This window comes from Homalodisca vitripennis, chromosome 8 (assembly GCF_021130785.1).
Source record: "Homalodisca vitripennis isolate AUS2020 chromosome 8, UT_GWSS_2.1, whole genome shotgun sequence".
Classification (NCBI taxonomy): domain Eukaryota; kingdom Metazoa; phylum Arthropoda; class Insecta; order Hemiptera; family Cicadellidae; genus Homalodisca; species Homalodisca vitripennis.
The window spans coordinates 30421779-30438057 of record NC_060214.1 but is presented as its reverse complement, the minus strand read 5'-3'; the positions used below and the strand labels follow the sequence as shown (position 1 = coordinate 30438057).

General features: G+C 34.1%; 1 protein-coding gene across 2 annotated transcripts in view; it reads right to left on the bottom strand.

The window, feature by feature from the left end:
* Positions 1-16279, bottom strand: part of LOC124367472 — a 59380-nt gene that overhangs the window by 7673 nt on the left and 35428 nt on the right. The window contains exons 14-20 of one of the 2 annotated variants that reach the window (XM_046824308.1): positions 16064-16218; positions 11080-11249; positions 8893-9067; positions 5590-6442; positions 5261-5550; positions 2493-2669; positions 350-496 (exon numbers count right to left, since the gene is read on the bottom strand). In XM_046824308.1, the coding sequence (XP_046680264.1) occupies positions 350-496; positions 2493-2669; positions 5261-5550; positions 5590-6442; positions 8893-9067; positions 11080-11249; positions 16064-16218 (1967 nt within the window). Of the gene's footprint in view, positions 1-349; positions 497-2492; positions 2670-5260; positions 6443-8892; positions 9068-11079; positions 11250-16063; positions 16219-16279 lie in introns of both variants that reach the window. The other variant, XM_046824307.1, reaches the window with a different exon arrangement.

Genomic DNA, 16279 nt, shown 5'->3' with positions numbered 1-16279 from the left:
AAGACAGACAAAGAATAAAAATGCAGTAAGGAATTCATATCAATGTGTACTCCATAGGGCGTATGACGCACTTAAGAAAGCCCGGTGTGTACCTGATCGGGTGCACAACAGCAGTTGTGAATGATCGCATGTACCCGATAGGGTACATGTCGTCGTGAATGTTTTAATCAAAACTCAAAACTTGGTATGAGTGGATTATTTAACATTAATTCAGTATACTGGTATTTTATTGTCGATTGTACAAAAGGTTTTGTATCTTGTTTATATTTTATTTTGCTTTTATACTTCATAAGTAAATATTGTTATTGCTAGTCAACCCCTTGTATACGGAGATGATCGACAAACTTACAACAACAGGATTCATGGTGTAATTGAAGTGTGAGGTGATGGCATGAATGATCTCTAGCGCCCAAGGACTGTTGACGTTATAATCCACGTCCCAGAAGTCAGCTACAGCCGACGCTTGCAGCAGATTCCCCAGAAGGTGAATTCCATGCTGTTGACAGAATAACCCATATAAGAAGGAAACTGATATCACAAATAAAATTAAAACTACTTTTATTCTGAAACCTGAATTGTTCAATATGAACAGTGCTTTTTTATTCAGGGATAAAGTCAGAACTTTTACTATGTTCTGTCATAATCTTCTAATAATAAGCGTAGATTTAATGAAAATAAAAACTAAATTCTCATATACAATATTTTGACCCAAAAACCAAAACGTTCAGTGAAAAATGAGAAACTACAGTGCTTCTAAGGTAATATTAGTTTGAAGAGGTTCCTTCAAATTTGAAAAAATAGAATATCAATTAGTCAGCAGAAGATAGTGAAGTAAAAAATTAAAAATTTATAGGCTTAAAATAAAATAACAATGTTATTACTATTTACAACATGAATAAACTATATACATTTTACATTTATTACTATTTTAAAACTTACACATAATTGGCCCTTTATTACCTTTAACTTTATTACCAACATTAAAACTTAAATCTAAAGTACAAGTAAGCAAAATATCCCTTTATTACATATCTAGTTGAATATGCTCTCAATAAGAAGTAAACTAAGAAAGAAGTTACACTCTGTCTGCATTGTTATAACCCGAAGGAAAGGATAATGAAAATTGTATTTTAATATTAATAGTTCAACTATATTCTGTATTAAACTTTCATCAATTCTCTCTGTATTAAAAATAAAACCCCCAATGTCCTGAAAGTAACAGAATTATTGACACAAAAATTTTCAAAGAACATTTCATTATTTTACATCATACCAGCCAAATTAAATCATAGACAATTCATATTATTTTTCTAACCTCATTTATGTACTATGTTTAAGCATCATATTTGTATGTGGAATAAATAAAGTTATATTAGAAAGCTTCTGCTACCAAAAGTTTTGAATTATTTTTGATGTGATAATTTAATTAATAATCATTAAAAATAAAACTATGTACAAACTGGGAAAATACGTTGAGAACCGTCAATCTACGTGTCAATATGTGAAAAATGTCAATCTAATGTCCGGTAAGTGCAAAATACGCTGTGTCATCTGTTATCTCATTTGGAACGGAAAAACTCTGGTTGAGATTTGTAGTGAAGTAAAAACTGCATAATTCTAAACGATGAAGCAGAGAAATTTATCTACATGGAGTTGGTAGCATCTCAAAAACTCTTGCCCGGCCTCCACTCTATTTAACTTGTTGATCTGTCAACTGTTTTGTGACACACCTTGCGGAAATATCCCTATATCCGAGGGTTTCTGTGACGGTTTTGTATAGCAGAGATCTGGAAAATTGCAGATTAATCACAGAAAGTTCATCCACAGTCAATCTGCGATCATTATAAACTGCATTTTCTATTTTTTAGACACATCTGAAGGTCTTTCACCTCTCTGATCATCATGCACAGATGTATGACCGTTATTAAACACCACTTGAACACATTTACAACTCATAGCTTTGTCACCATATGCAGTTTTTACCTCATTATAAACCTCAGCTGGAATTTTCCCTTCCAAACGAGATAACAGGTGGTGCCACGTAATTCACACTTAGCAGGAGATTAGATTGAAATTTTTCACTAAACGTATTGTCACATCTACAGTTCTAGCATACTGACCTCGAATGGGTCACGTTGCAGAGGGGAGGAATCTGGCTAGCCAACATTTTGACAAAATCCTTCCAGCCGTGAGAGCCTTACACTTACTTTTTGAATATGCCTCATAGTAGTAATTTCTTCCTCACCTTAAGGTATCCCAAAATGTGTGTTTACTGAAAAAAGATTTTGTCTTTTTGTCTCTCCCTTCCCCTCCCCCAAATAACAATGAGGGGAGGTTCTCACTACCCGAGTGTGTGTGAGCAAATTGAATCATTCCAAATTTCAGGTCAACCAGATATAGAATTTGGGTCTAGAGTTTGACTAATGACAAGCAAAGGACATTTGTTTGTAACTCCTTGCTTTAGACTACAGATCTTAAAACGCTTGACATACCAAATAGCTGAAGTTGATTCTCTTCCAAATACTCTTGCGAAGCTCAAAACTTAAATCCATGGCCCCAAATTCCACTTTGCAGTCATCTATGTCGGAGTCGGACATTTCTTCTAGGTCACCTTCTGTTATGACAAGACCCGCCTGTTTCCCAACCATCTTCACAGCATTGCATGTCACCTTAAACAAGTTTTAAAAATTAATAGCTTCAGGTTGGAGATATTTACATAAGATAGAGGAATACGAGTATACGATTTTCAATCAGTTTTGGTTAGAGACACAAGAACTGTTCGGAAAATGATTAATGCTTTCATTAAACTCTTACAAATGTTCAGACTCAGTGGGCATCTCATCGTGTTGTGAAGAAAGTGTGAAAGAACATTTATTTGAGTTTGCATTTTTATTCCTCTTTGTAATCAAATAATAATTTGAAGTCTTCATGTGATCATACATCATTGATTACGAATACAGACTATGGTGGTTATAACTGACAGTGTCTTTAAACAATAATGTGTATTTCAGAGTGGATAAATAATTCAAGTACTTGTTATTATACCATTTACAATAAACAATCGAAAATTAAACCAAGCTATACTTTACAGCAATTTAAATTACAATGATCTTATGTATAACTAAGCAGTGGTGCACCCAAAAATCTACTCTGGGGATGTCCTGGATACTGGGGAGTCGGGAGCATGGAAACCCGTGATATAAATAGAGAGATTCGGGGGCTCTCCCCCATAAAAATTTTAAAATATTGGGTTCTAGAATCGTTATTTTATAATACTTCTGAACTAATAAAAGGAAGGCAAACATCAGGTCAGATTGTGTAGTTTACAGTAAAACCACCGACCATAGTCTACCACCCATCACCAGAGAGTTTATACAGAAATAACTCAAATATTCTGAAACAAATACAGTTTATATGAAGTATATTTAACTCAAGCAAAGTTTAATTATAACATTAACAAAATATTGTACAAAATAGTTAAGTTTAAATCACAAATCAAGACCAAAGCTAAATCATGATGTCTACTCTCGAATCAAAAAGTACAGATATACGAGTTTGAAAGTTGACCACGAACAACCTGATAGGCTACAATAGCGGGAGGTATATTAAGATTTAGTTAGTTTACTTCTGCGTTTCTACACATAAAAATGTTCAATAAAAATAACTTCCAATTTTTATATAACAACGAAAATATATCGGTTTTGGCACTATTCAAGCAAACTGCAACTTTGAAAGTTTATAATTTGGAAGCTTCTGGTCCTACTAAGACCAAATGTTTATACTAGATAGATATGTGTGCTGCAATTAATTATGTAATTTTAGACCTTATAATAGTATGAAAATAAAGTTGTTATTAAATTACCAATCTCATCTTTTATTCATGACCGGGCGGTTCACAAAATTTGGTACTGATCATGTTATGGAGCTAAGAGTCATAATCTTGAGCATGTAATTTTGTAAACCACTATTTAAAACGTTTAATTATCACCATAGATAAGATTGAGCAGGTTTTGTTAACTGCTTGCTTTAACGCGCAAATAACCAACTGCGCCCAGGGCGGTATTGCATTGTCGTGACAACGAATGACAACAAACTAGTACAGAATTACTCAGAGCTCAGGAAACTCAGTCACTACTGCGACAACTGATCACGTCGGGACTACTGTAACAGATACTTTGTACCGGTACTTATCTATCCTGTGAGTAAATTTTGTGCTCAGTTACTGAAAGTACCAGGTACAGTTAAAAACCACAAGAAACCACAAAATTTGAACAAAATTGAATTATTATATATGTAGTGCCATGTATTTTGCATATTAAATAGTACGTGTAAAGTTTGCATTTATACATTTTATTATGAATGATTTCAAAGTGCTGACATAATTGTTCTTTTTAGCAAAAAAATATTATTAGGTAATCGATTATTTTTAAATAAAATGCTCTTGGGGGGACCGGTCCTATTCACCCCCCCCCCCTCTGTCGGTGCGCCCCTGTAACTAAGTAAGACAAAGTATATTCACACTAAGAACATTTTCCTGATGTACCAAAACTGATCGTTTAACTACATTTTTCAGCTGTTAACCTCAAAAACTGAACAGCTCATTCTTATTGACTAATAATGATAACAATTTATAAATAACTGTATGATATGTTATATTATACCTGTTTATGGCTTTATTTATTTCTTTTCTTTTTCAAATATACATTCAGATCCAAAATACATGTCAACTTCTATTTTTGTTGATTTCCTTGCAGCCTTTGAAATATTTTCAATAATTGGAGCTATTATTATTACCGAACCATTTGCATTTCTGAATATCCCAAATTAATGATTTTGTGACTTTCTGTGCTTTTCTGGAATGTATCCAATTTAGATACATTAATAGATAAATAAATATGCCGAATTTGGAATAGTTTTATTTACAGCCTTTAAGTAGTTTTTATAGTGAATTAAAAATTCATCCTCTTCTCCGAAATAGCGTTTTTAAGGCCTACGATAACAGTTGTATTATAATTACTTCTGCAACAAAGGTTACCTTCACAAAAAACATTTACTTTCAACAACTCATCAAGTTTCTTCTTAATTAAATTTATATGGCTTCTGATAATAAAAATTAAACTTTAAAAAAATATATAAGAAAACAATTTCACTTTAATACACTACAATAGAGGTTTCTATAACATCTACTTCTAAACTCTGAAAAATTTGGAAATATTCATAAATATATGTTTAGTAATGTTATAGAAATATGCTTACTAACCTTGGTGGAAATGGCACTGTTTCTTTTTTGCCGAAGATTGGAATCTGCTGATGTTTCTTCTTCAGTCACTTTTTCAATACCTTCAATAATAGTGTTTTTATTTTTATTTGAGCTTTCATAAACCACTGTATTCTCTTCCACATCTGTTAATTTCTTTGATGGATCGTGTAAGATGGTGTGGGACTTTATTGTGGTTACTGACTGATCATCATATTGAATAGTGTTTTCATGGTCACTTTTACCATTGTCACTGCTTTGTTGAGGCATGGGCAATGTCGGTGGAATATTTGTTTCCAGTTCACCCATTCCAATCTGTCTTGTATGGAGGGATCCATTAATTGGTAGACCATTCTTTCCATGTGGAGAGAATTCAGTAGAATTGGTGTCCTGAGGCTTGATTACATCTACCTGAGTATTATTGGTCTTTACTGTGGTGGATTCATAACTTGAAGTATTGGTGGTTTTATTGTGTCCTTCCAAATCATTTTCGTGTGGTTTCACCACAGCTTCTGATGAAGAATTAATGTTTAGATGTTCTTCATTATTTATTTCAACGCCTCCTTCAGGTTTTAAGGTTGAATTTTTGTCTTGTTTGTCAAAATATTCTCCATTCTTCGAAGTAGAATTTGTTGGACTTCCATCAGTGACATTGAGTTTCACTGGTGTACTCTGATATTCCACAGTTGTGGGTATTGTAACATTATTTACAACGGGTGAGTCGACTACGCTGTGACTATTTTCATGAGGCATGCCTTTGTCGGTGGTATTCCCTTCTGTGATGTAGGGTGGAGTAGTTGTTTTCTCACTGGCTCTCGTACTCTTTGAAGTCGAAGATGAACTCTTCGAAACAACTGTATGAGTAGTTTGGTGAGCTGTCGAGGTTTCAGTCGACGATGTGGTTGGCTCGGTGACAGTTGAAGTCTCTACGGTTGTCGAGGATGGTTCTTCACTTGACATTGAGGTAGTCTCAGGGTCAGGTGAAAAAACGCCAACGGGTGTGGCCTCGTGATGATTCAGCCAGTCAAGATTTCCAGAGAACCAGTACTCTGACGTTTTCGGAGCACCCACGTGTAACACGGTGTCTAGCTGCCATTGAGCAGCTGTCAGAAGCCATTTTGTCAGCATCTTCACAGCTGACATCATCTCAACCTCCTCAGACTTTCCTAGAATTCCCGAACAAAACTGGAACAGATTTATCTCTACTTAACAGTTATCTCAATTTTTGAACAAGACAACAACAAAACTGCTCAGTAGGGTATTAGCTTGAACAGTGTCCAATTTACTGTTTGTTCCAAATGTCTCAATCCCTCTCCATAACTTTTGGAAGGTCCAGAATGTTCAAATGTCCTTTGGCGATGAATAATAAGAGCCAATATAACAACAATTCAGGACGTTTTTTGACCATTTCAAAATAAGAGGAGGTGGAAAAAAAACTTTAAAAATGATCATCCATCAATTATACCTTTAATTAATAGACTTTAGGTGACAAAACTAATGGCACCAAGAGAACCCATTTCTTACAACTCTATGCACAGTACACACCATTTAAACAAAGGTAAAACTTTAACTTCAATAGAACACTGTGTTAGATGAATTCAACTTAGACAGAAAGGCTTATATTTGTACTAATATTCTTCTTTTTCAAAACCTTTAAAACGAGATATTACATGTGGAGTTATTTTTAAGTGTCTGTTACTTACTTTGCAAAGCCTTACTGTTTGGGAGAGGTGAAATCTTCAACAGTTACCCAATTGTGTGACACCTCATTTTAAAGGATTTACTAAAAGGGTAGTAATAGTAAAATTAACTCTATTTGACATAGTGTCCAATAATAGTTAAAATTTTACATTTGTTTGAACAGTAACCATTTTGGAGAGAGTGTGTGGTAGAAATTATTTGATTTTAGGTAGATTTTGTATACAAAATCAGCATATTGTAATTGTTTTCATGATACCACATAAGAACATTTATAAATAACTTCATCAGGCCTGCCTTTCATAGCCCAAAATCATACCTTCTAAAATGTTTATATATATATATATATACTTTCATTACATTTGCATAAGTGGCAATAGCTTAATTTAATTTCAATAAAATGGTAGCACATTCACCCGGCAAGTGAGAGATCCGGGTTCGAGTCCCGGCGGAGCAAGTACTTTTTGTGATTCAATGTTTATATATATATATATATATATATATATATATATATATATATAGACAAAATAATAATAATAATTATGAGGGCAACAAGGCAAACTCAATTATGGGACTGTAAATATCTTAAACCAAGGTATATCACAAGGATCTGAAGAAAACGCTCTTTGACCAAAGTTGCTATCCAAGACCTACATACAGGGTGTTCATAAAAGGGAATCACAAACTTCTGTGGCTGATAGGACTCATTATTCCAAACAAATAATGTCCTATAAACATAGGTCGAGAAATATGTCATTTAGCCTCTAGCCGCCATTTTGTATTTATTGTGAAGCAAATCACTCTATTATCTTATTAGTTTTCCTCTTATGTATTGCTACCTATATGCAAAGTTTGGTGTCTGTAGCTTTACTAATTCTAGAGATATTAATTTTGTAATACAAAATGTCGGCTAGTGGCTAAACGACATATTTCTTGACCTATGTTAACAGGATGTTTTTTGTTTGGCATAATGAGTACTGTCAGCCACAAAAGTTTGTGATATACTTTAGTGAACACCCTGTATATTTACCATATACACAGATATTTTCTTGATCTAGGCAAGGCAAACTCAACTATCGCTTTGGAAATACAATTCACTTGAACTAGAAGCGCTTCTATACATGCAAAACCTGAGATAAAAGTCAGTTGCGATTCGCTTAAACTCTGATTCTCTTAATCATGAACACTGAAATACTATACAGGGTGTAAAAAAGTCCCTCACGAGCTTGACAACACTCTAACGATTACAGATAAAGCAATAGGTACATCATTACTGTACCTATAAATCTATTTTTTGAAGAAACTATCATTATTTTGTCATGTCAAGGGGGTGGCCCGGAAGGAGTCAGAAGAAAATTAGTTCATAAAAACTATTTCTTAAGTCCAGTATTCATTTACTAAGTTTAACTTTCACAACTTGAGCCAAGAAAAGAATTTTAAACCATCTAGAACAGGTCCTATATTGTAAATGTTTCAAACTTTAAAGCAGCGTAATTTTTTTAAGATTGAACGCTTTGAGGTCAAATTTGTGCCATTGTACTTTAATAATAAAGACATTTAATTTGATGTACTACTCGATCTATGCTCTCATTTAAGATTTTCTTCTGACTCCTTGCGGGCCATCCCCTTGACATGACAAAAAAATGGTAGTTACTTCAAAAGGTACATTTATAGTTGCAGTAATGATGTACCAAGTTTTATTGCTTTACCTGTAATCGTTCGGCAGTTACCAAGCCAGTGCAGAACTTTTTTTACACCCTGTATATATGTCATGCATACTTTCCATTAAAAAATATCATGAATACATTATAAGTGCTTTCTATAAGAATATCTAAGGACTTTGACTTTTAAAATTGCGTATGGAACAGAGAATAACATTTATGAGTAAAGCAAGTACCAAAATTAATTGAAAAATCAACTGTCACTGTTGTTCTAACCTGATAGAACGGTGTGCTTGAAACTAAGTTTACATCATCGGCATAGTGAGTCTTTAAGCAGTCTGCAGCTTCCGTCCACGCAGACTTGCTCACGTTGCTCAACTCCTCCTGCGTGAACACGACCAACAGATCCTGCAGTGTTGCCAACACACCCCCACTCCAGTTAACTGCAGGCCTGTGTTTCAATGAGGATTTTATCTGGTGATTCTCAATTCTACATAAGTATAATTTGCACTAGACTAAATTACAAGAAAATAAAACTGAACATCACATTTTGATGTATTACATTTACAAAATCCATCTTTAGAATAGGTACCAATCAAAACAAAGAGTGTACTATTTTTTATTCTACATTTTTTCTAAATTCTGTATTATTTATTTAAGTGACATTAGTGTTCTACATAAACGTTTAACACATCATGAAATAATGTATCTCACAAATAAAATACTTTGTTTACTTTTTTTGTATCGATTAACTGATAAATGAGCGATTAAGGAAGGTTTCTTTGGGTCAGGAACAACTATTAAATAGTAGACATAGGCAAGATGAGGATCTCATGCAACATAACAAACTTCAATGACCGGGAAAACATAATATTAAAGAATATATTTTTCTAATTCATAATTAATTAATATTTATTCTGAAATATTTTCTTGCGTTCGTAACTAGCTTCAAACGTTTCAATCTAGGAGGCGAAAGTCAATTTGAATTGTACAAGCAAACTGGTTTTTATTGATATCAATAAAAAATATTCCCTCTCCAAAAAAAAATTGTCAACCCCACTAATTTTGTTCAGGGTCGAAATGGGAGAGTACGGTATCGAAAGGGTTAAAATATGAAACAATAAATTTGCACACAACACTTTTTTTTTTGCTTGACACACATTAAAATCAACCATTAGACATGTAAATTCATTTATTTTAAACCAGCGTTTCCTAAGGATTTCAATGTAGTGTAGTATTTTAAGTTGCATGACAAGTCACCTGTCATAAAATTATGATCTAATGTGATGCTTAAAAATATTATAATAAAACTATTATTTATGTGTCTGATGGTCAGTTTTTTGTGTGTATCAAACTAAAAAAGTATAATTAGAGAAAAAATGATCGTTTGATATTGTTATCCCTTTTGATATTGTCCAATTTCGACTTACATCAAAAATATTGCAGCTAATGATCAACTTATTTCTCATGAAAAATTCATACATTGTGGTATCTGTGAAGGAAACAGGATTTTTCCAGACATTTGCCATCGTTCAGTGATATAACACTATCAGTAACCCATTGTGTTACAAGTGTTAATGATTCTATTGTATCACTAAACAATAGAAAATGTATGAAAAATCCTGTTTCCTTCACAATCCTTTCACCATCAAAAACAAATTTCAAACAAAGAATCTATGTGCTTATACAATATCAATTGGCTTTCGGCTCCGAAACTATATTGGTGAGCTACTCATTTAGTATAAACATGAAGTTGAACATTTCTAATCATGCCTTTTTTTGTAAATTGTAAAAAAAAACTTTCTTTTAACTAAAATCTGTTGTTTGTTTTTATTTTAAGAATGTTTACATAACAAATACTAAACTTTATTTTTATTGATAGGATAAGAAACTAAGTCTAGATGTTATAAATAACTAACAACAGACTCATGATACAAGGTCACTATTAAAAATACACAGAGTAGCATGAAACATGTATTGTAATATATTTCACACAAAAATAATTTTTCTAAAAATATCATGTTGGAAGAAATATAACAGATCACAATTTTAAAAACTGCAATAACTTAGTCTTTTCCAAACTTATTCCACTTCCATCCATTATGCCCTTTTAAGAGTTGACCTTGAATTTTACCTATAAGAACAGTGTTATTTACAAACACATTTACATCCTTCCTTTTTTAATTATAGGAGATGTATCATTTTTAATATATGATTAATTCACATCAAAACGCTATTTAGTTTTTGTTCTAAAGTGTATAGCACTACTCTCAGAATGTTTAAACAATAAGGAACAAACATTTTAAGATTTTTCTCTGAATAACCAATAATAATATAGAAAAAACTAAAAGGTGTTTGTATGCGTATTAGTTTTGTCTTTAAAACGAGTCAACTCCCATTCATCAGCCGGGGTTGAAATACCAATGTAAAAGCATTTTAAGTTCTGTCCCATGCAGTTCTTACCCGAACTGACTAAGCAGGATGGCTGCGAAGTTGCGACGAGATGCAGTTGGTACACAGATGGTCGTATCTAACAGTTTTGCCTCCAACATCAACTTGAGCTCCGGAACCTTCGACTTGGGCGGCAAAAACCACACAAGGTTGCCGGCGGTGAACACATCTACGATGCCATCCTGATAATGCAACATTCTTTGATTCAAGATATTTTATTCTCTTTAGATACTCAAGTGTACAATAGACATTGTCAGAAATGTTAAAATCTGCTGTGAAAATACCAATTTTAAGTATACTATTGAAGTTCAATTATAATTAGCAGTACACACCAAGACCGTAGCCAGGAAACAATTTTGAGGGTGGTCAAGACAATTGATATTTTCCCAGAGAGGACAGAAAGTAAGGCAAGTGCAGTCAACCGCTCATTCCCCATTTTGTTCCTTAATAAGTCTTGACCCGTTTCAATGTAGAAATGATCTTTCAGCAGTACATGTCAGTAATACTGAATTATTTAAATAATAATAATCGTTTGCTAAAAAATAATTTTTAAAAATTGAAAATTTCGGAGGGTCCAGATCCCTTGGACCCCTCACTAGCTACGTCCTTGGTACACACTAGTATTTACTACACCCTTGAGCTGAAAATTCAATTTAACGCCAATGCATATTGACTAGAATAAAGTTAAAATGGTTACAAATCATATAAATAAAAGCTTTTTATAAATAACACAATAAACTAAATGGATAAAAATATATCTATGCTATTTAACAGTAGTAAAAAATTAGATGAAAACATATCAAAATTGAAACTATCAGTACACAAACGAAATAAGTTAAAACATTGAGGGTTGAAAAATGGTGGTCTTGCATCACTGACTAAGAAGTCATTAACAAGTAGAAGAGGTAATCTTAAGCCGACTCCTAACTATTTTAAATGTATTCAGACTTGTTATCCATGCACTATTAAATCACAATTAATAGTTTAACTCCATTAAAACAGCAATTTAAATAAATGTAAAATTATTGTGAATATCTTGATTCATGTCATATTTATAACAATTTTCCTTAACTCTCCTTAAGCAACGATTATATATATAATTGCCCTGTTTCCAACTCGAACAAAATTTTATTAAATGACATCTTCTAAGAACTCCACTCATTTCTTATTAACCCTACACGACACATTCAACAAGAAAACAGCTACTAAGACTGATGTACAAAGCGGTGTGCCTCGGGGATCAGTGCTGGGCCCAGTACTATTCTTGTTGCTCTCCAATGACATGCCTGACTGTTTACAAGATGCTTGCCACACAGTTTTGAAAGCGGATGATACAGTCCTCACATTACCAGTTAAATAGACTATCTCAATTTTCATTTCATTTCATTTTCATTTTCTTTATTGTACATATTCTTAGAGAACAGAACAAAGGTCAAGAAGAAGTGTTAATGTTATAAATGAGTGTAATAGTCAGAGTTTGTAAATTCATTATGTGGTCTTCATTTAGTCAAGGGCTCTTTCCAGGAATTCTTTCACTGAGTAGAAGGGTCTGTCTTCCAGCAACACTGTTAGTTGTCTACTCAGTCGTTGTCCAGATACTTTCTTGAGGTGTCCAGGCATATTGTTGTAGAACAAGGCTCCTCTGTAGCTAGGCTTCCTTTCATAAAGACTCGTGGTGAGTTGGGAGTGAGAAATCTATTGTGTTTCTGGTGTTATGTTGATGTAGGTCTCTGTGTCTGTCTTGGTTGGTTTTTACTGCATACAAGATGATTTCTCTTATGTACAGTGCTACTACAGTTAATATTTTAAGTTCTTTGAAAGATTCTCGACAGCTATCTTGGTAGTTTAACCCTGCAAGGCTCCTAATCGCTTGTTTCTGTTGTATAAGCACTCTTTCCAGATTTGAGCTTGTTGTTCCACCCCATATTCCCAGGCCATACCTTAGATGTGATTCAAAAAGTGCAAAATATACAATTTTTGATGTTTTTATCCCACTTGTTTGTTTGGTTCGTCTGATTACATATGTTCCTGAGCTGAGTTTTTTACAGAGTTGGTCAATATGAGTTCGCCAGGTCAGATTCTCATCTATCACTATTCCGAGATACTTTGTGTTTTCTTCTCTCTTCAGTTCAGGTAGTCCAGCCTCGATTTCCTTTTTCCGAATGTTATAGATCATCTGCAGAGTCTTTTTCTCGTTCAACACAAGGTCATTTGAGTAACAATATTGTTTTGTCATATTAAAGGCTATGTAGGCGTTGATGTCAAGTTGTTCATTTGATTTTTCTGCTACTGTAATGACAGTGTCGTCTGCAAACATAACAGTCTGGCAAGCATCTTTAAGTTGGTCTGGAAGGTCGTTTGTTAGTAGCAGGAATAGGACCGGGCCCAACACTGATCCCTGAGGCACACCTCTCTGCATTGGAGTTAGAGTTGATTGAGCTTTCTTCAGAGTATTATTAGAGAGGCATTCAACTTCCACCATTTGTTGTCTGCTCCTTAAATAGCTGTCAAACCAGGCTAGTGCTGTTCCCGTGACTCCAAGAGTATTTAACTTATCAAGTAAGCAGTTATGATTTAAGCAGTCAAAAGCCTTGCTGAAGTCCAAATATAGACTTGTGACCTTATAGCCCTCTTCCAGTTTGTCAATTATATTTTCAATCAGCTGTATTAGCGCTGTAGTAGTTGATCTGCCTTTCAAATAGCCATGTTGGTAATTAGTTAGTAGATTGTTTTGTTCCAGGTGTAGTAGTAATCTGGTTAAGGCGATTTTTTCAATAATTTTTGAGAAAGTCGGTAGTAGAGAAATGGGGCGGTAGCTGTTAATCTCTGTGGTTGGCCCATTTTTGAATTTCGGGTAGACTTTTGCAATTTTTAATTTTGATGGAAAGATGCCTTGTTGAAATGATTTGTTTATTATGGTTGTCAATCGAATGGCTATCTCTTCTTTACAGCTCTTGGCCAGTTTGGCTGAAATTTCATCAATTCCAGTTGATGTTTTTGGTTTGAGGGAATCTATAGTTTTCTTGACTTCTTCAGGAGTAGCAGGATACAATGAGAGTGTTTCAAGGATGTTTGGTTGTAAAATTTGGAAATTTGAGGCAGGGTTGTTTTTTTTGGTTATTTTCATTCAATGTTCTTTCTGCAGTGTTTGAAAATAACTGATTGAAGTTATTTGCAATATCTTTTGGTTCTCTCACATCTCTACCATTCACCTGTAATACCTTTTCGGTTAGTTTACCATTTTTTTTCTTTCTTTCTTGGTTTATGACCTGCCATAATGCTTTTGATTTGTTGTCCGCTTGGTCAATGAAAGCTGCATTTTGGTCTTTACGAAGTTTTTTGAGCTTTAGTTCATAGTCCTTTTTCCTTCTTGCTACTTCTGCTTTGTCTTCTGGTAGCCCAGAGCGCAGGTACTGTTCATTTACTTCTATATTGTATTTTCCTTAACAGCTTGCTATCCTCATCCCAGACGTACTTTGTTGGTTTACGTTTTTTGTTTGAAGTGACATGTGGATAGGCAATATCTAGAGAATATTGAAGTATATTGCAAAAAGAGTCATAGGCTGCGTCAACATTATGTATTGTTTGAATTTCTGTCCAGTCTTCATTGCTTAAGAGTAACTTGAGTTGGTGTACAGATTGTTCACTAAAAACTCTGTTTTTTTCTTTGGGTGTTGGCTTAGAGATGTTTTGGGAAATTAGGGTTATTATTTGAGCGGTATGGTCTGAGAGGCCTGTTTGAACTACCTTAGTAATAATTTCATTTTTCTGCAGATTAGTACATAACCAGTCTATTGATGTTGATGAGGTTGGTGTTGTTCTTGTTGCCGGAAGTTTATGTCTGGTAATGTTATAGCATGCTAACAGCTATGTAATATTTTTACTATCATTATTTTCTTTCAGGATGTCTACATTTATGTCTCCCACTATCACTATTGGTTTCTCTGAGGTTAGCCCATCATTTATCATACTTGAGAGTTGGTTCAGTGCTGCATCAAGATTTGAACTACGTGGTCGGTAAACTCCTAATACTAGAAATGGCCCTTTCTTCCTTCGAATTTCATATAATGCTGACTCACATATGAGTTCAGAATCAATAAAAACATAATTACAACAATACTGCTGCTCTATGATCTAGTGTTAAATGAGAAAAAATCTCCATAAATGAATTTTACTACAAAACAGAAATTACATTACTTGGCTAACTGGGGAATTGGTCAACCAATTCTGCAAAAACCTGTGCTCTGGCACTTATGTTATACACAGAATTAAGCATTTAAGTGGTATAGAAACAGCTAAGACTGCATGTTTTGCTCTTTTTGAATCCCATATTAGACACGGCTTGGCAGTATGGGGGAAGTACTACCACCACCAATCTTGACAGAGTGCTTAAACATCAGAAAAGAGCTATCATATGTCTGGCTGGACTACACCCCAAGAAAGCTGTAGAGAGCCCTTCAAACACCTCCAAATCCCTACTACTGTAGCTCTGTACATTCAAGATGTGATCCCTTGAGCAGTCAACTCTGGACAACACAGGCATAACAATATACACCAATACAAGAAATGTCATAAATTTCGATCTGCCATACCACCATCTCAACCTTTATGGGAAGGAAGCCTGCATACAAAGGGGTCCTGTACTTCAAGAAGCTGCCAAAAAACTTCCACACCACTTCAAGAAAGCATTCACTGAATGGCTACAGGAGAGACCCTTCTTTATGGAGAAAGAATTCTATGATTCCTGACCTTCACCCATTGTTCGTCAATCTTATCAAAACCAAAAACTGTAATATTTGATGCAATTACTTTTCTCTATGATCATGTTAATAAAGATTTATGTATAATGTTTAAGAACTTCAAATAAGGAAAAATGTGATAAATCTTAAGACCATACACCTTAAGATATTGATGAATTTCTAACGTACCCAAAATACAGTTATATCATCACCTTATAAAGTACTAAAATTACATTTTGTTATCACATTTGCCAAACCTGTTTGATAGCAAGATGGGCTACTGCTTGTAAATGGCTGATGTTAGCTGCCATCAGAAGATCTGTGTTGGACAGTTTTCCAATGGTTGCCAAGATATGGTCCAGGTGCTGTGAAGCCTTCAGGGCTTCAACTGGTAGGCCAACCAGCACAAAACCTGGCCATCAAATGAACTGTGAGGCTACATGACAAATTCAGATACCTCATGAATATGAATG